General features: G+C 34.3%; 2 protein-coding genes across 2 annotated transcripts; both read right to left on the minus strand.

The window, feature by feature from the left end:
* Positions 1–11346: 11346 nt before the first annotated feature.
* LOC132562103 (uncharacterized) lies at positions 11347–15799 on the minus strand. Its single transcript, XM_060226831.1, has 4 exons — positions 15565–15799; positions 14252–14407; positions 13576–13685; positions 11347–11388 (listed from the first exon to the last, which is right to left on the minus strand). The coding sequence occupies exons 1-4, from the start codon at positions 15797–15799 to the stop codon at positions 11347–11349; spliced, it is 543 nt and encodes a 180-aa protein (XP_060082814.1).
* Positions 15800–17918: 2119 nt separating this feature from the next.
* On the minus strand, positions 17919–25958 carry LOC132562104 (E3 ubiquitin-protein ligase XIAP-like). Its single transcript, XM_060226832.1, has 11 exons — positions 25808–25958; positions 23537–23585; positions 22048–23225; positions 21620–21786; positions 20947–21076; positions 20413–20573; positions 19872–19926; positions 19315–19455; positions 18948–19034; positions 18349–18381; positions 17919–18115 (listed from the first exon to the last, which is right to left on the minus strand). Exons 1-11 carry the CDS (start codon positions 25956–25958, stop codon positions 17919–17921), a joined length of 2349 nt encoding a protein of 782 aa, XP_060082815.1.
* Between the last annotated feature and the right edge of the window lie 440 nt (positions 25959–26398).

Raw genomic sequence — 26398 nt, forward strand, 5'->3', positions numbered from 1 at the left:
TCCTTGTTTTCTTGAACTTGAATTAGGATTATGTTGGTATATCTTTCCTTTTCAATAAACCTGATCACTCCTTACACAACACGTGTTGCGCCTTGCTTTTGTTGCGATGGTAACGGTATAAATCTCGCAATTGTCCATATCAGTTTCCATTGATTTATAATTATGTTTCTTTATTGCGAATATCTAGATGTGTAAATTGGTTATTCACAATACTACGTCAATATATATATATATATATATTTTAAAATTTTGAATCAAAACTGTCAACTATCGCTCACGAAGAATTACATATTTGTAGTTTGTATCTAGTGTCGATTCGAATTCCAATCACTTTAAATCTAGCAAAACAAATAATATGACTGGTACACTTTGAAATGACTCATATTCCGAAAACAAATGTCTGTTTATTTTATGATAACAGGGATAACATGTCGGGTACGTTAATCTCTCGAATCAGAAAGAAATTAACAGGGCCTCCTTTTTAATGTCAAGAAATCTATACCACTACGAATTTTCAATGAATAGCGGAGTCCGGTAGCTGTTCACTGTGAATTAGACAATTAAAATGGTAACTTGAATGTTTTTTTTTTTTTTTTTTTGTGAGAGTTTGAGTGAGGAGTGAAAACGGATACATTTTCATGCAGACTTCGCTAACCTTACCAAACCAACTTCTTTATCTCAGTGTTTTATCAGGGCCAGTCCTTCATACTCTGGTTTCCGTTTATTTCCTTTGTGACGGAATGAGATACTAAACTTTAATTAAGTATACAGATGCACAGTAGGATCCCTTTCTAGTTTTATCAAGCTTTGAGCATTCTTTGAAATAATATATTAAACCTAAAAAATTAAAAGTGGAAAATCTTTTTTTTTTACATCATTTGAAATTTATGAAAACGAAATTCCAGAATCCTGACTGGCGATGAAGTATTCAAAACACACTCGATATCTTAGCTTTTGGGACATTTTTGTTATAAATTGATTTATCTGTTTTCTTCGATAATGTTTTAGTCTTTATCTGTTATTTGATATTCTCGATTATTAGACCGTTGATGCTAATATTTTGTTGTCAAACGGATTAAACATGATCCATTAAGTCAGATGTATTGACATATGAAGTGTTCCAAAACTTTACATTTACCTCATTGCTGTTTTTATGGAAACGATTTTTCCACTTGACAGATTATCATCTTAATATAAATTTGTTTTTGCGTTTTGCAATGATAAATAAAATTGTTTGTTTCGTTTTTTTCCTTTCTGTATGTACATCAGTGAAAGGCGGATATGATTTATTTAATACGAGTTTATGATAAAGTAAACAAATCCTATGCTACATAATTTGATATCATTCAGTCGCAAAGGATTTACAACACGTCAGAATGAAAACCATCAACAAATTCTCATATCCAGTTTTGTGGACTACACGTAGTGAATTGCACATATTGTGGCGAAAATATGCCTTACCGTTATGATGCATGTGTCATATATGTAAATTCTCCGTACGTGTGCTGTTATTGTTGATGTCCGCCAGACGCTTCATTATCAATGTTATGTAAGCGTTTCTGTAATTAGCTTTTGTGATCACCTCTAGGGGTCGTTGTTTCCCTTTAAAGTATAAAAAAGCGGTCGGCAAACACTGGGAGGATCATTACTCTTCACTATTGGTAGGTATTGGCATAGAGAGACAGAAGTGGCAGAGCAATCCTTGCCTTGATCTATGTCATTACGACTAGTTACAGAGCTCGGGGTACACGCTCACGACACATGTCGCGAGTAGTACTGTTAGTAGTACCTGTGTTAGGTTTATCTTTCTCAGTATATTGTTGGTGGTCACGACACGGTAGTCGTGGACTGCGTAGTTGTTACAGTTCACAGTGACAGCGTGTTATTAACAGCAGGTAGCTGTGCTGTGTACAGTATTGGCGGTAAATGTCCTAACTTGATATAGGTCTCATCAGTCTCGTTTGTGCTTTTGTGTGCGTGTGTAAGGTAACTCCGCACTTAGTTTCTATATACTCTTTATGGTTGTCATTGTCATTGTTTCAGAGAGATACTCTGTTGTACTGTATATAGTTGATGTAGGCTTATATTTTGCGGTAGTATTTCTAGGGAGTAATACTTACTACTTTTTTGTATATATTGGCTATTGTAGTATAGCCGGATACTAGCTACCATAAAATCCATACATGTACCCAAGTTAAACTTGGTGACGGACACCACACCCCCGTTCGGCACGTTACAATATATCCGCCTAACGTATTGACATGCGTTTAGTCAGAGTTCAAAACGTAATACCAGAACAAAATTGAAGACAGAAAATGGTGTCACGTGTATTTGTAAATTTTGAGTGTTTATAATAGTGTTTATATTCAAGAACTCCAGGTTAGGTTCCATGCCGAAGGTAATATCTGATTAGAGTAGATGACAACAAGATTCGATCAAATCCAAAAGTCAACCGAGGGTAGCTAATCTTTACAGAGACAATGACACGCTTGCTGCTAATGTGTTTTTAAAAACAAACATATAGCCCTGTCTCATCGTTATTGTTACAGTTATTGGTCACCTAAACATTTCGCACGATCATGTGACATGTATCATGCTCTGTCCATCAAGATTTTAGAAAAAGAAAGTCATCTCTGTATTAACCTAGATTGATGTAATTAATGAATATTTATATACTAGTGGCAAGCTGAAAGTCAAAAAGCAAGATTCACTTGGTATACAAGGAGATGTATGTAGGAAGTGGGATTTGAAATATATTATATTGTTTATGGAATTATATAGGCTATATATTGACACTACTGCTTCACATAGGTAGAAAGACTTCAACTTCTCGGTTTATTTTTAAATTACATAAACTTATCTGTAAGTCAATTATACCGTGAGTCCTATCGTGACCTCTTAGTGGCAAGCAGAGATAAAGCATGTGACGAAAATTTATCTGAATGAATCACGTTACGATAGACAAAACACGCCTCTCTTATTAAAAGATTAACATTGTAGAAAAGTGTAGGATCTATAAGAAACGCCCCCGCTTGTGTGTAATGGTCTTGAATATACAACGTGTCGGCTTTGTGTAGTATGTAACGATTAATTCCTGTTTACATGTTTTTCACGGATACTTTAAATTGGTAAAAATGAGATTTTTTACTATCAAAATTGGAAAATTGAAATTGATTTTTTCGATTGCGAAGCAGGAATGAAAAAATCGATATATTTTGTCGACAGAGTGTAATGTTTCTGATATTTCAGCGAAAACAAAAACATTGATACACATTGCAAAAACGTCCATGTATTTAGAAACGTAATCTGTGTCTGAACATGGGTCGGGAATTGAAATGTGAAATTATTTAGCGCCAGCTGGTAATGAAATGACGTTTAACACTATCAGCATTTCATATAAAATGTCTTTCACACCTCTGAGAGTGGCAAGTGGTGTGTCTCAGGCCTCAAAATTACTCTATACGGGTACATACGTTTCACACACATCGTGCAGACATCGTGGACATATTTTCACATTTTGTAACATTGTGTTATCCCACAACTGTATGACTGTTGTTAACTTGTGTAAAGCAAAGGTATATTTTAGATAATATAGCTTGCTATTTATAAACACCTATCCGTTATGTGTCAATATTGCTACGTGATCTTAAAATATATGTGATATTTCCGTTGTTGTTACCGCACGCTATATATACCACATTACTGCTTAAAACAAACTATTTATAGACACTTGTCATAGTACCAATTTCCGTTCATCAAACGACAGACATTCCATTTCATATCTATGAACAGTTAGTCATGTAGTCAGGCAGTTCATATCCATTTATATTTTCAACGTATTACATGACTACATATGGAACTTCACCATATTTTAACATGTAAACAATGATTATTTTGTGATATTGATTTTCCTACTGTTTGATTCACAACCCAATGTCATTCACGTACAGTACTATTAACGTTTCTTGATATCACTTCAAACGGTTTTTGTAATCGTCTTTTGAATTTGATATAGATAGGTTTTTAATGTACCATATTGAACAGTTAGTATTTATAACCGGTTCTGGCAGTTGACCATGTGTTCACCACACGGGCTGGCTATTTGCAATATAACACGTGGTCAACTACCAGCAAATCGGGACACATATTGCTTTCTTTGCCCCATCATACGAAGGTATGATGGCATGTAATTTTCGTCTACTTTTCGTGTGGCCTTGATTATCTATCGCGACCAATTGTCATGTCACCATGACAAGTCGTGATAATATCATGTTAAAACGTCTTATTAAGTCGACTAGTCATGATAATATCGTCTTAAGAAGTCTTACGAAGTCGACCAGTCGTGATACTTTTCTCGATAGATTTGTCGCGATAAAGAGACATCCGGTATCAGTATTGAATCTCTGAATTAAAATAAAAACAGATTTGTTCATATAAGTGTTAATTGTATCGGGACCTTTAAGAAATGCTTGGATATTTAGAGGTTTAGAGTCATTTGGAGTAGAAAAGAAGTTACGGAGGAACTGTCTGTGACTAGAGAAGACAATAGTTGAAGAAGTGAGTGCAATCCTCAACAGGATGACCACAATTACAGGGCTACTAATTAGGAGGGATGTTAAGGTCATTTTTTTTCTACTTTTAGAAGATAATTATTAGCGCTCTTGCAGTTTCATTCCTAACGAAACCCTTAACAAATTTCACACATAAATTATCAAATAATCTTTGACAAGTTTGAGTTAAAGATTGTTTGGCTTGGCTAAGGTCGAGGTCCCTGTTACTATTTTTAGATTATCGATATTGGTGCTTTAGCGACTTCTTTTTAAAGTATTTTCTACAACTCTCACCACGACTATAACACATTATTACACCTTGTCGATAAAAATGTATTGTCAGTTTGTCATACTTATGTATCACAATTTTCAATTAGAATCCTTCACAAACTAATTGTATGTTTTTCCCAGATTAGCACCAAACAGCACTATCTATTCAAATTATAACAGTGTAATAGCTTTAGAGGACGTGTATAGGGACAAGTATTGCTTTATCAAATCCAAGTGTGCTTGCTATTTTATATATTTGTTCGTTTCATTTTGTAATGTATGCGTGTTTATTTTAGAGATAAAACAACAATGGAAAAAAAGAAGCTGAATGACTTAAGTGGCATTTCTGTAAGTCCCAATCCGCAAAATGAAGCGAAAAAAGTGACGGATTCAACAGGGATGCTCATAAGTTTTCATCAAAAAGGGAAGGTAAATATTGTTAGTTCAGATTTTTACTTGATTCTTTATTTTAATCGCTGCCAGAGGTCTGTTGTGTATTCATATTTACACAAAATAGTTTTTTTGTGTGTATTCAGAGTAAATTTCTCATGTTCATTTTATCAATCATTCGGCAGATGAGTATCAGACAAGGCAATGACAGAAAGTCCCAGCGGAAACACAGCGTCTTGAAAAATGTTGCTGTAACAACGTTGCATTTACAACGCCATATTTTGTAATTTCGCTATGAATACAAGCATTAACAAAACAAACTATGGAAATCAGTAGTTTATTTTTAGATAATGATTATCAATTAATCTCATTCCCTGTTCAGAATGGGACATATCATGTCCGTATCATGCAACCATCTTGCTATCAGGACATGCATTTTGATAATGATACAGATTTTTCTTATTGAACTTCAGAACAATATAAAGAAATGAATTATAAAGTTTTCATAGAAAAATTGTTGCAACGTTGTTACAACGTATATACCTAACATTAAGTAGATGATTAAAAAATGACGTGCTTACAATGTTGCTTATACACTGTGGAGGGTGTGACCAAAATAGGACGCTTACATGACCTCGAACCACTGTGTTCACTGGGGCTTAGCTCTTTATGTTTACAGAACTATTTCGTCAATGATTGCCTTTTCCCTTTCAGATGATTTCATTATATGTGGAGGCTGATGACAAACTTTCGTCTGATCTCTTTGCTACATGCCTCGGCGAAAACACTAGATATATGGAACATCGAATTTCTGGCCATGCTTTTAACGAATTTTATAAAACGTGTGGCCAGTTTAAAACTTTGTGTGCACATGAAATCGACGCATACATTATTGCTAAAGGTGAAGTTTGGGACAACATTTTGACGAAGAACATTTTACAGCAATGCCATACTGATGAAGAATGTATCTCCGGTATATGCTATATTGAGCAAGGTAAAAGAAACAGAAACATTTGTACATTTCCTTACTTTATATAAAATATGTATTAAGATTACATACAAATTGATCAGCATGATTCTAAACTTGTTTTGAAAGTTGCTGTTCAGTTGTGTTTATTTTGTGCAATCTTACCACACCAGTCTAAAATGTATATATATGATATAATACTTGGAGATATACATACCTACTTTTTAAAAGATAACTTACAAGTAAATGTGTTTTGCTTGTTTCCACTCCACCATTCAACTTTCAATTCGAAAGCAAAATCTGATATGCCACAATTTTGATCAATTTACACTTGAAGTACAACACATCTGAAACTTTTAGATAAAGGTGAGTTTCAGCTTTTTTACTAAAATACGTGCAAGGTATTCTGCTCTGTGAATATGTTGTTTTAACAATTTGATTCTTTGTTTTAATTGGTGTGATAATTTGAATGGTAATTAATGTAAAATCTTTAAATTTAAGTAAACATAAATCACCCGAAATGTTACCAATAATACAATATCAAAACTGTATCAAATGACGTATTTGTGTATTTTCAGAGTCTTGTGAGGAGAAGACCCCTGATGATTTAGCATTTTTAGGACATATATACAAGTGGATGCAACAACGTAGGACACGTTATCTTGAATTTACACCACAAGTAAGGTCTAATGACGATAGTGTTATTCAGATTTGTGTATAAAACTCTTACTCCATGGAAATTTCCCAAAGCAAACAAAAAAGGAGAGGACTGAACAAAACATTGAAAACTTTTTAAAAATGGCTCTTTGCTATACGTTGACACCAACAAATATATCTTTTCTATTCATGTTCATATCTAACTACATAACTTACAAGAATCACATTCTGATCATGTGTCTAAAGATGTCTAAAGAAACAATGAATTTGATTTTACCGATTTCGTCTGAAGCATTTGTAATATAAATCGAAGTAATTGTAATGTATATTGATAAAGTGTACATTTTTATCATTGCAGGGTACTGGATCCGACAACAGAAGCGGTAGGACATTTGTACATATCTTACATACAAAAGTCCTTACGTAACCTGCTTGCCACGTTTTAATTCACCCAAATAGTGGAACGGTTTAGAAAGCACACATGTACTTGACGCTGTTCTAAAATTCTAATAAGTTCTCCCTCTGTTTGTTATAGATTTGAATAGATATACCAACAGTAAATCAAATTCAAAGTTCATATAACAGAAAGGTGTGTAATCCTGGAAAGGAAGATTCATAACAAGGAAGTTGTAATCTGTACACATTTTTACTGCTGACTGGTAATAAAAGTGTCATTGATTTACCATTCCGAAGGTTATAGATGTAAAATAAACACAATCGATAAATGATGTGTTCACAGACAACACATTATCAATATATATTCAAATTTTCAAAGTGAAATGAAAGGTTTTGTTAACACCAATAAACCAACACAGGACGAGCCTTTGTGGCGAATCCGTTTACAATTTATGTCATGTGATAAAACGTTATGAATGGAACTCAATACATAACTAAATACATGCATTATTAGACTGTTCCCTCCGTTTCTTTGTAGTTAACAAGTTGACGATACATATCGATACATGTAAACATATGACTTTCTTATTGTGTATTTCATGCTTCACATAAGATACATATGGGATTCTACATCAAATTCAGGCAAGTTTAAGGAAATTAATTCAGAAGCTTTTCTTGTTGTCTGTTGCAACCTTAAGCAAAAAGCGTATTTGAGACATTTTATTATTTAATTCGAATATGTGTGTGTCTTTGAGCTGTTTTATGTAAAAATTTAAGAACAAAAAAAATCATCTGGACGAATTACGTTAATATAAAAAAAAACATATAGAGAAAGGGAGCATTTGAGAACATCGTAAGTTCAAAATAGTTTTAAAGCCAGTAAAACCGCATAATGATTGTCCCCATTTTATAGACGTATATGATACAGAAGAAGATGGTGGAGCAGCAGATATGGAAAGCCAACCACTATTTTTCCAGGATCCGTCGCAAAGCAGAACAGATCCCAAAAAGTCACCAGAATTTCTTCGCTTCCTCAACAAAATTCTTAGGTGTAAGTATATCATTTGGAATCGCATGCCGATAATAATTCTGCCAGTTAGCAAACATGCCAACGTACTTTTTATGTAAGCTTTTATGCTAGTATGAAAAAAAAACTTTCTTATTGCAAACTAAATGAATGCGCGTATATTCCAATCAAAGCTTATTACTAATTTCTTAGACAGGCTTCAAAATAGTGAGTGACACATAAATATATAAATTTGATAATTTCATGATCGATTATTTTCTATTAAATCACTACGCATAGCAATTTGTGTGATATGACGTGAGGTCAATGACAGCTGATTCGCGCCAATTTCATTCATTAGAAATCCATTCATGAGTGGGTCAGTCACATTTTGAACGGAAATATGTAAAAGTATAACATAACATATTTTCCCTTGATGAAGCCGTTACTTGTTCGTTGTTTAATGTTTGTGTGCATGTATTTTGTAGGATATTTGAAAATTTTCATAATGTTGCAATCCGTGTTTGTTTGCATCATTGAATGACAGCAATCACACACCAGATGAATTTTAACAAATATTCCATTCATACAAAAAAACAAGTTCTAAATGTTAGTTTCTTATTTTCAGTGAAAGTTGTCAATCCAAAATATATTTTTATGTATTGAATTAAATAAAGGGGTGTATAAGTACAAGACAACCACAAAAAAAAGATTCATTAATATAACCTTGTAAAAATTATCGTAGCATTTGTAAATGATGTCATAATTGGCGATGTTTCGGTAGCAAATCAAGCAAAGCGTACTGTTGCCCAATTTGATAGAAAGTTAAGATGGTAGATTTAATCAAGTTTTAAATATGCCACCTTTTTGTATTTTGAACAGCACATAACTGCCTTCCAGGCTTCCCACCAGGATATGTTCAAGATGCCACTTCACAACCAGGAGTCGATGGTTTGTATAAAGTCATAGATAACTTCAGGATCCATTGCTTTCTGTATTTGTACATCAATTTGTCCATTGACTAACAAACTCGAAATAAGGGGTTTCAAAAGATGCAGGAAGAGGAGAGCAAGAGGCACATAGGCCTTAACGGTCACCTGTGTTGATTTTTTATTTTAACATATAACAAGCACAAACTTAACAAAACTGCCTTATCCAATATCTAGCATAAGGATGAAAGGCTGCGTGGTATTCAGAGGATTTAAAAGAAATTTTAACAAATCCAACTCTGAAGACCCAGCATTGGCGTTTTTTTTTTTTAAATAACAACGAAATTCCAACCTGTTTTATAATTCCAACTTAAAAAGAATACAAATACTCAAATATTTGACCCTTATGACCTAGTAAGAAGGTCAAGGTCATTTATCTGAACACATTTGGTAGCCCTATATCGCACTGTGCTGCACGCCAAATATCAGAACTTTAGGTACATTAAAAACTTGAAACTTGATAATAACAGTTTTTTCTTAAAAAATCAAAACATCAGTTTTTGCCAGTAAAGCCTCAATAACATTAAGATAACATATCCTATACATAAGATCTTGAGGTGGACTTGGCTCCCGATTTACCGGATGAAAGTTCAAGCAGAGTGCAACCAGAACCTGATTTCTGTGGACAGGAGTTGTATGAAAACGAACAAAGCAAACCAAGAAAAGTATACATAAGTATTGGAACACTAAAACGTAAGTTAAATTATTACAATTAAATTCGTCTGATTATTCAGGACAATATATAGTATCTGCTACAAAATTTGAGTATCATTGAAGCGAGCAGTGATTTTAAGGAAGGATAATATGATATAATTGAATCCATCAGATGATATCGCAACTATTGACTTAAACATAATTATTAATAATTCTTGTTGTATATGATACATTGAAAACTACGTACAAAAACAAGGTGTAAGTTACACATGCGTGTACTTTCCTTATTACAGAGAACGAGATGAATTTTGGAAACGTCAGGTATCTGCTACAAGCACCAGCTGCCGACAACGTCCTACAGATGGGATATGAGGAGAATGCCGTTCTGCAAGCGATATCTAATTATACACGATTTTACGGTAAGCTAAGCATATATATATATTTCTGAGATAAAACACATAACGCTGATTGCCTTTCCTTTTATTTTGTCAAAATAAATACATAATATCACATAAAATGATAGCATTTTAATTTGTCTTTTCATTCTTTTTCAGCCAGTGTGGAATTTGATGTTAACGACTTATTAACTATTTTAGAAAAAGAATATCTTAAACCAATACAGATGTCCAATGCTAGTACCAAGTAAATCTTATATGACTGTATATGTTCAGGTACGATGGCCGATAATGGCTCATAAAAGTAAAAGTTGTTCTGTTTGACATTTTGCCAATTCATGCGGGACAGTTTACACTTTAACTTTTACAAATTAAACATCGAGGAGAAGAAAACTAAGGTAAACTTGGACTTAATCATGAAATCTAAACTACGATCACTCTTACATTCTTACACATTTCTGCAGATCCGTTCGCCCAAGGATATTTTAAGTAAAATTTGGTCGAAATATTTTCATTGCAACAATGAAAGATATATTTCAAAGATTACATCAATATACCTAAGTGGAACACTAATCCTGGGGACGGTGAGATTCGTCATTTCTACAAAATTAAATTCATAGAGAGCTTCTACCAAAGGTTTGGATGGTATTGATCTTATATATCCATATATTCAAGTGACAATCTGCCCTCATTTCGTTCGCAATCTATGCACAATTGGTCACTTATACGATTTTTTCCTCAAAAAATCAAAGTGTTACTGTTTCATATTCTTCACAAAATCGTTGTCTCAATATCAACCTCTCATGAATATCAGCTTTATGTAAATAAACTTATAAAGCGATTCATTGCCAAAATGAATAAATTGAAACATGGTGTCCGTTGTATTTGTATTCTTAACAGAATGTGTAGAACACCATGAGCGTTTAAGCTCTTAAAGGTAATTTAAAGAATATTAAATACTGAAGTAAATATATTAAATGCAATATACTTATTCTGTCCAATATCTTTATATTTGCTTACTGTTTCAAATGAGAATAATGTCTTTCCTCCATTTTTGAGTAAATCCTGAGAATTAGAATCCAATCTGTTGTTTCGAAAACATAAAGCCAAGGATCTGGAAATAGATGATAATCTATAATTGACATTTGATTAAAAGATTTTAAGTAATGACAATGCGAATTCCTATCAATAATGATATTATCCATCGTACTTATACTCATAAATATGGTAGTAATGATCTATTCAAACGGCAACCTATCGATTACCTTTAAATTTATTCCATTGGCTGAGGTTTTTGTCGAATGAATATCAAGCCAATATTAACAACTTAATTTGCATATCATTATATGTCATAATTTTGATTTCTTTAAGTCTGGTATTGACATATGATATAATAATGGTATTTAATAATCATTTGACATCTACCGTAACACTTGAAGTGTAATAAGGAAATGTAATAATGTCATGGCATTTGTTCTTTGATAAATTAAGTATACATGTGATATATCAACAAGAACATTGCAAAGACAAACAATAGAAATGGCAAAGCAACAAACTCATACTCATGTGATCGCATCTATGGTCCACTATGGTAACAACATTGTTAGAATTTGTGTTAAATCTGAAATCAACTTGATAGAATGTTTGAAGTGAGTGTTGCGATGGAAAAACTGTGCAAACTTTCGGTTTTTTTTTATTTTTTTTTATGTTTGTTTGTTTGTTTAGGGCTGTCGATTTACGTTTTCTATATATTATATACTTAACATGTATTGCCTTTTTCAGATAATTGTGAAATATTCAAAGGTGGAGCATGTGTCTCTTTTATAAACAAGAATAAAGACAATGCATGAATTTCATATACCTTTCTACTTGTATTTAATAGTAGCAAAAGAGATAGCGAAGACATCTTCAAAAAGTGCACTAAATATATATACAGTTAGAATAAAGAAACGCAACGTCTTTCATTGTAAAATATTTTGTGTTGAATATACAAAATAAGAGGGAAATTAATGCATCTTACTTAATCCCCAAAAAATATTTAAAGTCCATCATCCGTAACAAAAATTGTCCACATACGCTACGCCTAATTCACCATGACTGTACAAATGTTTGCGTTGTTTTCCATTCATACTTATGTCGCTTTTTGACTATCACAATCAATAATCGCCAATTCATTTGAAATCAATAGTTGTTTTCACAAATATGCCACGGCTATCCCAACTTGCTAGAGGATTAGCTCTTGCAATGCTCAATGGAGGTAGCAGTCAACAACAGGTCGCTACTCACTTCGGAGTTCACAAATTGACTTTAAGTCGATTTATTTAACGCTACAACGTCGAGAGAAGAAGTGATGAAAGGCCGAAATCAGGCCGTCCATGTGTAACGTCGCCAAGATCGGTTTATTAAGCCTGTTAACTTGCGTGACAGGATATTAATGACAGCTGAAGCGGCACGAACTACACTTGGTAATGTTAACCGTCAAATTCACCAAAAGCTGTGAGAAGTAGACTGCGAGAGGAAAATGTACGCCGACGTCGCCATCACGTTGGTTTGCCTCTGACATTGCAACGATGAGAACGTCGTATGCGATGGTTGACGGCACATGGGCGTAGATGTTTCTTTATATGACATTGGAGGTTCATGCTGTTCACAGATGAATCTCGATTAACGTTATTTCGATCAGATGGCCGTCAACGTGTGTACCGGCGTCGAGGGAGCATCTTGCAGAAGCTTGTGTTTTGAAGCACGACAGATTTAGAGTTGAATCGGTTTTGGTTTGGTGAAGAATTTCACATGCTTTAAAGACATCTTCAGTGATAATTAATGGGATCATCGTCTCTATTGATTGGCAACCATATAGCCTCGATTTGGCCCCGATCGAACTTTTGTGGTATGAATTAGACAGAAGAGTTCGGAATCGACCAAACATCCGAAAAAACCTCCTGCATTCGGCCTACGCACTTACTTTGGAATGGAATAACATGTCTCTACGGACAGTCAATGTCCGTATGAACTCAATGCCACGCAGAATTAAAGACGCTGCAGCTGTTCAAAGAGGGCACACTCGATATTAGGGATGGGTCTGACAACCGCTGTTATTTCAACGTTGTGTGCATAAGGGTACCCTAATTCATGACGGTCTCAAGAACACCTCGTTTGTTAATAATCCTAGGCATGTTGGTCTTTAATAATAATAATAGGCATATTGCTCATAAACTTTATTTTATGATACCGTATAGTTAAAGTTGCGGTCCTTTTTCCTCTGATTATATATTATTTTTCCCGGTTGAAATACACTTACCGGTACCATCTGAAGGGCACCAGATACCAGACATAGGTAGAACGATGTACCGAGGGAATGATGACCTTTTTCTTGCAAGAACAGCAGACATGACGAAACCATAAGAGATCCTGTTGAAGTAGAGTAACGTCAATTAGGTTATATGTTTGCATTTTGCTAACACATTTATATTTTCCAAAATAGACTACGTAGATATATGGATAACGGTGTCCAGTGTGGCTCCTTCAGTCGGCAGCAACAAATACAAAATACAAAATTAAAGAAAACAATGCGCGTGAACTCAAACAACTACATGCAGACATTGACACAACCAGAAAATATTTCCATTATGCATATGTCAAATACAAAATTGAATTCTTCGTCTAAAATGTACGATCACCCACATTCTCTTAATGTATACACTAGAGATATCAAACACAGGACATTCTAATCTAAAGCATATGAAAATCATAAACAGGTCGTGAGTAGAAAAGTGTACCACACGGATCAGAACGATATTCTTGAACAAGAAGGGTTTGAAACACGCAAAAAATCAAAGCATATATGAACCTGCACTTCAGAGAATTAACGCGAAGGGCAGATAATTGTTCCAGTATATAAGGTATTGAGTATCTGCATTCAGCACTACGAATAATTTCAGATCTTTCCTTAGCAGTTGTCATAGTATGATACCTACCACTGGCAAATCCAACAAAAAACACAGATCTTGTTGATAGATAATGGAATTTGACGCCATTGAAAAAGATGATGATTGTTGCCACACTGCCTCCAATTGCACCTAGTATAGACAACAATCCCAAAACGAGAACTGCAATCAAACCTTCGGTCACGGCTGTGAATAAATGAACAAGCAAAATAGGTTACCTAAATCGTCATGTTAAAAACAATGAACAAAAGACCAACATGTCAACTTAATTCCATTTCAAACACAAGTAATATGTGCAAAATGGTCGAAAGATTAACATAGGGACCCCTGAAAAATGTCCAAAGAAAACAAGATAATATGTTCTGGATAGGTAAGCGTTTTCTACTTCATTGATGACACTCTCCATGGAAATAAGATTTAAAAAATAAGGCCGAAAGATTAACACGGAGACACCAAAAATATACATGGAAAATAAGATAACTTGTTTTGCAAAATCGGGCGTCTTCTGCTTCGTCGACGACACTTGTCATGGAAATAAAATGTGATAAATAATGCCGAACGATTTGCACAGTAAGGTTTGGGAAAGATCAACGGCCAGAAATGATGAGCATTCAGATATTGTTTTAGCGTCATTGCTCTTAAATCTGATAAATAGCTTATTACTAGGTAAACAATATTTTTATGCTCAGATGTAATTAGTAAGATTAACATTTTAGGCAACAAGATCAGTGCATACCTGTCTGCACCTTAAAGAAGACATATACTTGTACAAAAACGTAAAAGAGCTAAATATCCATGAAAAAAGGAAGTCACTATAGAAGTTATAAATAGCGAGTTGTAGACATCGGATACACTTGTTTATGTCGCAAGCAATGAAAGCTAAGCCTGTAGCATTCCACCTTGCTAAAATATTCTATTCTATAACAAAAAAAAATTGTTCACTTTAACTTTGAATTCCTGACGTGTGACGTGTACCTTTTCTAATATGAAAACTTTATGAGAGTTTGTTCGTCCATGCATCGCCTTAGTGTACTAAGGCTATTCAAAATAAGGAAAACGATATGTGTAACTCTCATAATAAAAGGGTACAATTTGTCTTAATGTGTTGATATTTTTTATGTTACAGGTGTCTATATATTAAAGAATTAATAAAAATATGTGGTGAAGGTCTTTAATCAATGTGAAGTTTGCTTTCGTCAGTGTTCAAGAATATAATCTAAAATGAGATGCATGTATAGATTATCGTCCTTAAGTTCCTAATTTTACATTATTACTCTTTCGTATTGACAAATATAATAGTTTCTTATTCTTTCTGTCTATGAAGTTAACTTTCCTATACTTACATCCTTCCGAAAACCATGCTGCTGTATGACAGGAAGTAACATTGTTTTGTTCACCACAACAATCATAGAAGAGTCCACGATCGGAACACACTTCATCAATGAACCAAAACGGAGAGAAAAATCCGAAAACACAACAAATAGTGGTTACAAGCGTCAACGAGAAGAGAAACCGCCAGGTAGCATCCGCATGTGAACCTCCTTTTAGAAGTTTCTTTAGTTTATTGATAATTTCCATTTTGTAAGAATACACTCAAATCTGCAAGGTGATAACTATCCCTTTGTCCCTTTGCTGAATTATATATATATGCTGAAGGGTAACAAAAGATTACACGCGTGTCTCCATTGTCTCCATTATATGAAAATTGCTGTCTTCCAACGATGTCCTGTAATGTTTTAGTCTATGTTATCTGTTGTGAAAAGTGCGAATTATAGCAGGTTATGTCAATCACACACACTTTATCGCCTGTTACAAAATCAGTGTATAGATGTGTTTGAAATACATATTCATGACACGGATGTAAACTTTAAAAATTAGACACGATAAGAATAGAAAGACAAGACGATAAGAAATGTGTATATATTTCATTCAAATTAAGTACACGTTTTATCTTTTGAACCTGTTTTGTCCTGCTCGAGTGAACACAACGATGTTATTTATATGGCAGGTGCACAAATATACAAAATGTTTATTGGTGTTTTGATTTCGTACTCGTAGTCATGATATTCACATCTCGCCTTACAGCAAATCATTGTCATTTTATTCGGAGGTAGTGCAATTTAAACGATGCAAGCTGTATATTCTATAAGAAATGCTTATGGTGGATGACGTCAATACGACCGCATTGTGAGTGTCTTTAAATACACTATGCGCAGGTAAAAAGGAACCTTAAACGATATTTCTTCATATTTATCAACCTACAACTTTACTGTTTAAGCTACTTAATCGTCTTAATTAATCGGTTAACAATGATAGAATTTCAGCATATCAACAAAGACAATTGTGCACGCAGTTTTGTATAAGATACAAAAACAAAGATATATTTCAATTGATCTTTATTGCAAAAGAGGCGCAGCAAAAACACAAACTATGATTTACATATACCAAACGTTAGTTTATATTACTTCTGATTTATACCACAAGATATGTGCATGTTTTAACTAAAACAATTTTAGGGAAAACAGTTAAAGGTTTAACTTAAGAACAAGTATATCCAGTCTAGTATCATAAGTAGTGGGTAGAGTCTTCCTATTTTCGATGGCTAAACCCATCACTAGAAACTGTCCAAGTTAGGACAAATACATGGATATAATAGAAGCTTCAACATACATTAACGAATTACTGAGAATGACTGTCACACATCTAATATGCAAGAAACGCAGAACTATACATTTTGACATGCTATGCATTGTCTCTAGTGTCAATGATGAAATACATATCCCTTAACCAACCTTGTGCTGGTTCGTTGGTGATATAAAACAGAGTTATAAAAAACGCAATGACCAGGTATTTTTTAAGTCTAGAACTAAACAAACGTAAACGCAGTAGTTGACACAAATACATGTATGTAATTTTAGCTCTCGCTGCGATGTCTGCTTCTATGATGACTCACCTCCCAGTTAGATTTATACATTACATAGGAACACAGGTTATTAAAGTTTGTCAGTGTTCACGTCACGTGGTTTCCCACTAAAGTTCACCCTCATACTTATCAAGCGATCCTGTTAACAAGATTGCACTCCTACTGCAAAAAATTACTTTACCTATAATATAATGATAGCAACACTAGTAAAGCAATGAAAGTATATTTGTTATTCGCTCGTTATATACACCCTATATGTATTTGTTGCATGTGTTGATACACATGCATTGCTTACGTTCGATAAATAGTCTATACAGTCAACATGGTAAACATGTAACTATCAATAGCTTATGTCGGCAAATGGATATAGATGCTGTAGCTGTTTAAAATAATGTACATGTAGCGACACTATCGTGAAACAGATTGTACATCACTATCTGGTTGTTTGCAACTAAATGCTGGATATATAGCTAGTTACAGCAAAATCAACGTCACACTGCTACAGTGCAGTTACGTTGATAGTGTCACATACATCAATATAGTGTTAAAATTGTTATTACTTATTAAATTCCACCATACTCGGGGTCCGTCAGTTGGTGACTGCCGAGTGCGTTCATAGTGCCGTATACTTCGTAAACATGACGCTCATTCGTTATGTATAACTCAGTGTTCATGACTTATTTTCCATGTTTGTCTCTGACAGAGTATGCGTGCGTGCGTGCATGCATGTGATTCTTTCCGTTTAGTTTCTTATCGGTCTAAACAAAACAAAAACTATCCTAAAAATGTTTTCAGACGTTTCGTAACTTCCACTGAACAAATTGGACATGAAGTACGCTGCATCCCACATGGCTCACATGTGACTCTATGACCGCATGATACAAAAAGAATACATCTTTCACTTTGTCTGCACTCGACACATAGATTTCGTGTTTTCAGGTAATTGTTCTCGGAAGCCATTGCCTTTGGTGCTAAATAAATAAAAACCAAAAACTTCCAATAACACTCTACATGACAGGCGGGTAATTTTTGAAACATTATACAAGGATACACTTATAAATAAGATTTTATTTTAATTTCCTGTTAAGTTCATGAGCAATTTTCATCCTTTGTCAATAAAGATATCCATAAGATTTAAAGAAAAATGTAATTCAACATGAAAATTAGTTTTCCTCATGAAAGCGTTTGCAGTTAATGTACTTACACAACTTGAATTCGTCAGAACTTGAGTAGGAATCTGTAACAGAACAGTAAATGCTATTTCATTTCAACAATATTGTAATATGGTGTATCTTTAGTTAACAACGAGTGACCAATGACGATTGATTCAACAATCGATTAAGTTGGCACTTCCATACTTCTTCAAAGGATAAAATATTTGAATTCTTACTTGTACTTTATGTAGAGTAACATGAGCTCAGTAATTTGGAGTTTGCCAAGATATATATGATATTTATTCAATAACCCATTAGACCCCTAATGGCAGAATAAATCGCTCGCTATACTGGTAACAGTTTAATGCAATTCAAGCATGACATGTGAGGTGATCAGTATTATTATGGGATTTTCAAACTACCTGTTTGAATTTGAAAGATATTAACAAATTAATTTAATTTCATTACAGTTGAAAATATAAGAGACAGGAATGTTCATTATTTGGGATCGTAAAGCACACGTATTTAGTTCAAAGGTGAATAGATCATTTTTGTGAAAAATACTTATTAATGTAATATTTTTTGCAGATTACTGATTTTGAATAATGAACATTCAGCATTTTTGTTAGAAAAATGTTTAAGTTCGTACCATATTCATCCGTCTCGAGCGATGACTCTTTCTCTTCCAGCTCAAACAAACAATCCATCAATTCCGCTGCATTCAAGTCACGTGTACCTGAAATTGGATTTTGATTTACTTTATTTCAGTTACTCATTGAAAACAATCAGAAGTTTATAGACATGAATACTCATCTGATCAACTATATATAGGTTCTAAACTTACACCGAAACACATTTCATGAGACATTTGAAATGTTTTTGTTTTAAATAAACATCATGAACTATTTCAATATTTTCTGAGAGAGACTAATGTAGATACTTGCAGGGGGCATAGGAGTGCATATATTATCACGTCCTAAATCTGACTCATATTGAGAACATGTCTATTGATTTACCTGATTCTTCTATGCGGGCATTGATTGCTTTCTTTATCATTCTCCTTTTGTAGCCAAATATCTTAACGCTCTCCACTGCAGCCGACATCATTGGATTTTCCAAATCTCTTATCCGATACTTTTCTTCAAATGTGGGTTCAGCTTCATTAAAACAACAAATATCAAAAATAGATAATCGATCGATATGTTTTGTTTGCAATGTGGTAAGAACTTAGCAGTTTAAAAGAAAAGCAGTTTTGTGATATAACTACTAGAAATAAGAGGATGTAATTTCCGTTTGAAAGCAATTTGTATTTCATGAAAATGTCACAAAAGTGAAACCATACCGGTATATTCTTTCTTACGTCGAATAGTTCGACATCGTTAGATTGCATAACAACTTCTCAAAACATGAGTGTCTTGTCAGGTGTTAACAGTGCACACGAAACACCATGTTTCTTTTGGATCGACATTTATCCAACAATGCTAAGGTTATAATTTGATAATTATCCAGTAAAATGTTCCATATCGGACAATGAAGTTGATTCCCAAAGACATTCTTTAATGACCGAACTTACCTATTACAGGTGGTTGGGAAATTGCAGTTAAAGTTTCCCCTGCCTCGTCAGTATCCTAGTATAACCATATGACCAGAATTAGTTTTATCTATTCTTACATCTTAATCCATGTCATATTTTCACTTCGATAACATTGATGACACATGTTTATATATTGATAAGTTTCGTTCTAATCATAAAATACCTAAACACATGAAAATAACCCATCCTTAATAATAAGCCCATCCTGGAAAAAGCCTGTTTTTTCTTAATTGTGAAGAAAATAAGCTCGGGCATATCCATGAGATATCTCAATAATCAGATAAAGGACAACGTCCTCCTTGTACCTCTTAAATATGGAGTAATAATGAATCGCACAAAGAACCGATGTGCGCAGCGGTCATGATGGATATTATTAATTTGATCTTTTTGATGACAGTCTAGCTGAATATTGATATTTTTTTTAAATAGCAATTTTAAGAAAGCTAAAACTGTATGAAATAGTGACGTGTCATGCTAATTCGAGGTCCCAATGGTCGAAGTCGTGGCAGGACATATTTACCTCATGTCGGGCTGCTGACTGTATAAATGATGGACCTTTGACTTTGATGACAAATTTACAGAAGGGAAACCATCTCGCGTGTTCCGTCCATGGGTCATCGTTTGGTTCCCACTCCCGGAGACCACCGTCACAGTAATGGCACCGGACAGTGTCCGTCACACCTTGACGTCGTAAGGCATCAGAAAAATGAACCAATACAGTCAATATATCTTGTATTTTCAAATATATGTGAATTATTAATAATTAATATGACACTTTCATTCCATTCTGCAGCAAACCGTCATCATCGAACGTAGCAAACTGAGTTGAGGTTTTTTCATATACATGGGTAGTGCATTATTCGCTGTTATTTTTTTTTTTTTTTTTTTGAAGATTTATTTGATGATTTGGTTCGATATAAGGGAATAAGGAGGTAAATGAACTGGTGTTGTAACATGTTAATGCGAACAGTTAAGAAATGCACCCGATGAACTAAGTATTGACATCAGACATCTTTCATCGGTAAAACACGTTTACCTAGTGGTTGAATGCTACCTGTGTAAAACAATCCAGCCTCTGCCAACTGTTGTGGTGTCTGAGTAACGTAATCCTGGGGCCATGAAGGGCCATATGATTCGAGTCGCATGTTCATTTGACACATATGGGGATGCTTAGGGGTGTATATCTGCAATAAATAGAGGGAATATATAATAGATAGCATGAACTGAGCAACTAATCCAATGTCGATCTATACTGTGTTTATTATTAACTGCATGCCAGCAATATGCGAGATTAGTAGTCAATGTTCTGAACAATTTCAAACGGCTATCCTCCTATATTTATATACGGAATTATTAAGACACGCTTTCTAAACAGATTTAGAAAAGAGCATTGTCAAGCCTACATGTAAATAAACATGTTTTAATTCACATTCGCTGTCATTCTAATAACCGATTGACAACTGTTATCATTAAAAGTTAAAAGTTCTTCTTTCAGCAAATACAACGTTAAACAAACTTCGCGGTTAGTATGAGAATGACATTATGATCAAATCACTTCAGTCGACGTTCAAATTCAGATCATTATTGGTGTTTGTCTTTAGCTTGTAGAAGTACTTGTCATATCGCTAGGTACTGTAATATTATAAACATAACTCTATATTAAAAGGTAGTAACTTATTTAAATGTGCATATCTATCGAAGTCTTTCTCTATAATTTCCCCATTTACCTGTGCCCAACGTCGCTGGATATTCATGATGAAATCTCCGTCTTTCTTTTCTCTCAGGAAAGGGCAATCTGGACTATGACGTGCATGTTCCACCCAGGGGTCATCATCAGAGTCCCATTCCGCCAATCCGATGTCACAATGGAAACACCTTACTATATCTTCTTCGCCTTATTTTTGAAAAGTGTTATAATCAGTAAGATTAGGAAGAAAGGGATCGTATTTTTATTTTCAATTCAATTCAATCTTCATAGAAACTGATATTAAATATTCTGTTTTGTTATTAGAATACGCAGTGTCATCACACCTGATTCGTCATTCTTTTTTTTTAACTGAATTCACGCAAGCTTTTCCAAACAACGTAATATTATTTACCTTTGTAATTTTGAAAAGTTACCCATGTAAATATTTTTATATAGATAACTACTAACCGGTGAAGAAGAATCCAGCTGATGCCAAAATGTCTATGTCTTGTGATCTTCCTGGCCAATTCCTGAATGATTCTCTTCTGGATACTTCCAAGCATTGGTCTGGATTTCGTGGTGCATATTCTGATGTGTTGGTTACATCTGCTATGGCGCCTTGGCTATCCTCAGTTGGTATGTTAGGACTTATTGTACTTACATCCCTCGCTTCGTTATTGCTTTCAAGAAGTCCGTTTCCACTTCCTGCTGTCTCATCTGAAACATTTTCTCTTCGCAAAAAGGTACAAAGCGGTGAACGTCGTGAATGGAACGTCAACGGGTCGCTATTGGTGAAATCGTTGATATCTGCATGCAATCCACACGACAGACAGCAAACTGTATTGCTGTTACTATTACTGCACTGAAATCCTGCCCTAGCGAGTGTACTAGGTGATACAATCGAATCGTTCGGCCAATCTCGGTACGTGTTTATCACCGACAATGACGGGATGTCCTGATTGCTAGCAATATTACCCTGTAGGGGGTATATCGGGATTGGACGTAGCGGTAAGGTCGAAAAAGTATGCTTCATTTGATTCATTGGATACTTTGGTGTAGGAAAAACACCTTGATCCTCTAAATCTTGCAAAGTTCTTCTGATTAATTGACTCAATACGTCATTGTTTGTAATTCCAAGCGTTCTTTTGGGCAACATTTCGTTTTTAGATGACGTTTCTGGAACCAAACGAGCCGATCGTTCTCTGCTGCACAGCACGTGCTGTTTTGACATTCTCAGATGATGGTCAAATTCATCAATATCACCTTTGTTGGTATATTGCTGTCTTGTTCCAATAAATTTGACAACATTTAAATACTTGTAACCGGTTTGACGGCTTTTATGAACAGGAACTTGGCATGACCTTCCACTATTTGTTTCGGCATCGCTCAGAATTTCATAATCAGGAGGATGTTTGATGTATTCAAATTCTCCGTAACCTCCTTTTGAAGTCTCAGTAAAGCTGAGTGTTACTGCATATTCATCGTTACTACACGGTTGCTGCTCTTCAAATAATGGAGTTGCTTTCTTCGCTGAGTAACTGAATACAACATTTGGAGGCAAAGTTATTATTGTTGTGCTTCCGTTTTTATCTCTGGATGGGGAGCTCGGAATCTTTGTTATATTGTCTTGCCTGGCCTGTCGATACCTTCGTAAATACGAAAGAAAGGTTTTATTACGTTACACAATTTCCGTTTTATTCAGTCATGACAGCGACGTCATATATTTGCATATGAGTTTACGTCACCATTTGTGACTTAATGAAATTACCTCACACGCTAATAGTATCCAATTACGTGGTCATGGGGAAAGCGGACATAGGTTTTCTCCTTTACTTTGAGTAACAGAATTGTACATTTTGAACATTAACTTGATCTACCGTTTAATGAAAAGCACAAAATACAAAGAAATCAGAAATGAATAAGAATTTCACAAGTTTTCGTCATTTGTAATACATACTTTTCTTCTTCGTTTTGATAAATGTGATCGTTTCTGAAGACTGAAGAACCTATAGAAAACAGGAATCATCATAAAATTATATCGTTTTTAATGTGCATAGATTAGTGGGCGATGTATGTATGTATGTATGTATGTATGTATGTATGTATGTATGTATGTATGTATGTATGTATGTATGTATGTATGTATGTATGTATGGATGGATGTATGGATGGATTGGGTGGTGGTTCGATGAGTGTATGTATGTATGTATGTATGTATGTATGTATGTATGTATGTATGTATGTATGTATGTATGTATGGATGGATGGATGGATGATGATGTATGTATGTATGTATGTATGGATGTATGTATGTATGTATGTATGGATGGATGGATGGATGGATGGATGGATGGATGGATGGATGGATGGATGGATGGATGGATGGATGGATGGATGGATGGATGGATGGATGGATGGATGGATGGATGGATGGATGGGGTGGTGGTTCGATGAGTGTATGTATGTATGTATGGATGGATGGATGGATGGATGGATGGATGGGGTGGTGGTTCGATGAGTGTATGTATGTATGTATGGATGGGTGGATGGATGGGGTGGTGGTTCGATGAGTGTATGGATGTGTGGATGAGTGGATGGATGGATGGATGGATGGATGGATGGATGGATGGATGGGGTGGTGGTTCGATGAGTGTATGTATGTATGTATGGATGGATGGATGGATGGATTGGGTGGTGGTTCGATGAGTGTATGTATGTATGTATGGATGGATGGATGGATGGATGGATGGATGGATGGGGTGGTGGTTCGATGAGTGTATGGATGTGTGGATGAGTGGATGGATGGATGGATGGATGGATGGATGGATGGATGGGTGGGTGGGGTGATGGTTGGATGAATGTATGGATTGGTGGGTGAGTGGATGGGTTGGTGGATGGATGGATGGATGAGAAATACTAAAAACCTGTCAATTACGTAAGCATAAAGTGTTCTTATTGCTGTTGAGTGCCCGACTAATCACTTTTGCATCTTTACAGAAAAAAAAAATTTTCATTTGCTAATGTCAATAAGATTCGTCGATGGTCCATCCATAAGAATTTAGTTTGTTTTTTTTCAGTATTTTTTATTATTAAAATTATCTTAAAATGTTTTTTGTATAATTTCAATATTTTTTTTCTATTATTATTATTTTTTTGATGATCTCCCCTGTATAATATACTAGCAAAAATGTTTGTTTTATAGTTTTACAAGAAAAGAAGAAGTCGATAACATTTCGTTTTCTCTTCATCAGAATATCTATAATGTTGATTGGTACGCATCACAAATATGACCTCATCATAAAGATTTGAAGACATTTGTCGTTCCGGTATTTTAAGCCTAATTTTCAGAATCAGAAAATACATATGATGATGAACCTTGCGTAATGAATATTCACGAACAAGTTAGACTCTGTGTTTTATAGTATCACGAATAAGTAGCTGTTGTTCATATTAGATATATTTACTTCATTTTTAAAAAATACAGCTACTTAAATGGGCCATCAACATATGACAATTTTTGCATAGTCAAAATCTCTGCTGCAATAGTGAAATCTGTAGAAAAAAGCAGTCAGCACAATTAAAAATAGATAAGATTCAGTTTGAACTTGAATTAGTATGACTTGCTCAATATATATTTACACACACATTTTCGGTTATAAATAAATATTTTAATTTATGGGGTTACATATGGTGATCATGTAATTCAAACCAATTCTTGTGGTGTTGCTTTCAACCTTCGACGTTTTTACTTGATACAAGACTTGCCCCAAATATGTCAGAGTAGAAATTGTAATATATATTATATATATTACTTTTTTCTAATATATTGATGTTAGTGAGATACTACTGCAGATCCCTGGATTAAAATCTTGACTTCAGATGTTGATAGAAACGTACATGGTTTTTTTTTTTTTTGTATCATAATCTCTGAAATTAATATTACCAAAATATCAAAATTATCATTTTGCTGTTTAAATAGGATTTATTTGCATTCACACTCGACAGTGTTTTGAATGCAACATATTAAGGCTAACACATGGGTTAAATCATACGGGAATAAAACTCAAAACTTGTATATGTATTGTTTTATGGTAAATGGGAAAATGCAACATACACGGTACATAAATATTGCTGTTCAGTAATATGGTATTTACAAAAAATCAAATTTCTAAAACTACATCAGTTCTTTCTTTGGTGGCAACCATACAATTATCTTTTGTTAGCTCACCTGGCGTCAACTTTTTTCCTTTAAACAACTTCTTCTGAATAATCAACTGACTAAATGTTTTAGAATTTGGCTGGTATGTTCCTTTGCTGCAGCCCAACAAAGTGTGCGAAAAGAAATGACCATGACTTTTATTAAGGTCACAAGGGTCCATTGTTTTTTTCAAACTTTTAAACGACTTAACATGATCTAAAACGCCTAGAGGAATGATATTTGTCTGGTATGTTCACTGGATGAAGCTGTACAAAGTTTGCGAAAAAAAAATTAATATGAATAATATTTATGGTCACAGGGGTCAAATTTGTTAATTTGTTTGTGAAAACCTTTACCCAACCTCTTCTCATGAACTAATATGCCTAGAGGCATGCTATTTGACTGGTATATTCACTGGATGAAGCTGTACAAAGTTTGCGAAAAAAAAATTAATATGAATAATATTTATGGTCACAGGGGTCAAATTTGTTAATTTGTTTGTGAAAACCTTTACCCAACCTCTTCTCATGAACTAATATGCCTAGAGGCATGCTATTTGACTGGTATATTCCTTTGATAAAGCTTGACCAAGATGCGAAAACAATAACCTTGACTTATATT

The sequence above is a fragment of the Ylistrum balloti genome, unplaced genomic scaffold (genome assembly GCF_031769215.1).
Source record: "Ylistrum balloti isolate Yb309-2 unplaced genomic scaffold, AGI_CSIRO_Ybal_v1 Utg371340, whole genome shotgun sequence".
In the NCBI taxonomy this organism is placed as follows: Eukaryota; Metazoa; Mollusca; class Bivalvia; order Pectinida; family Pectinidae; genus Ylistrum; species Ylistrum balloti.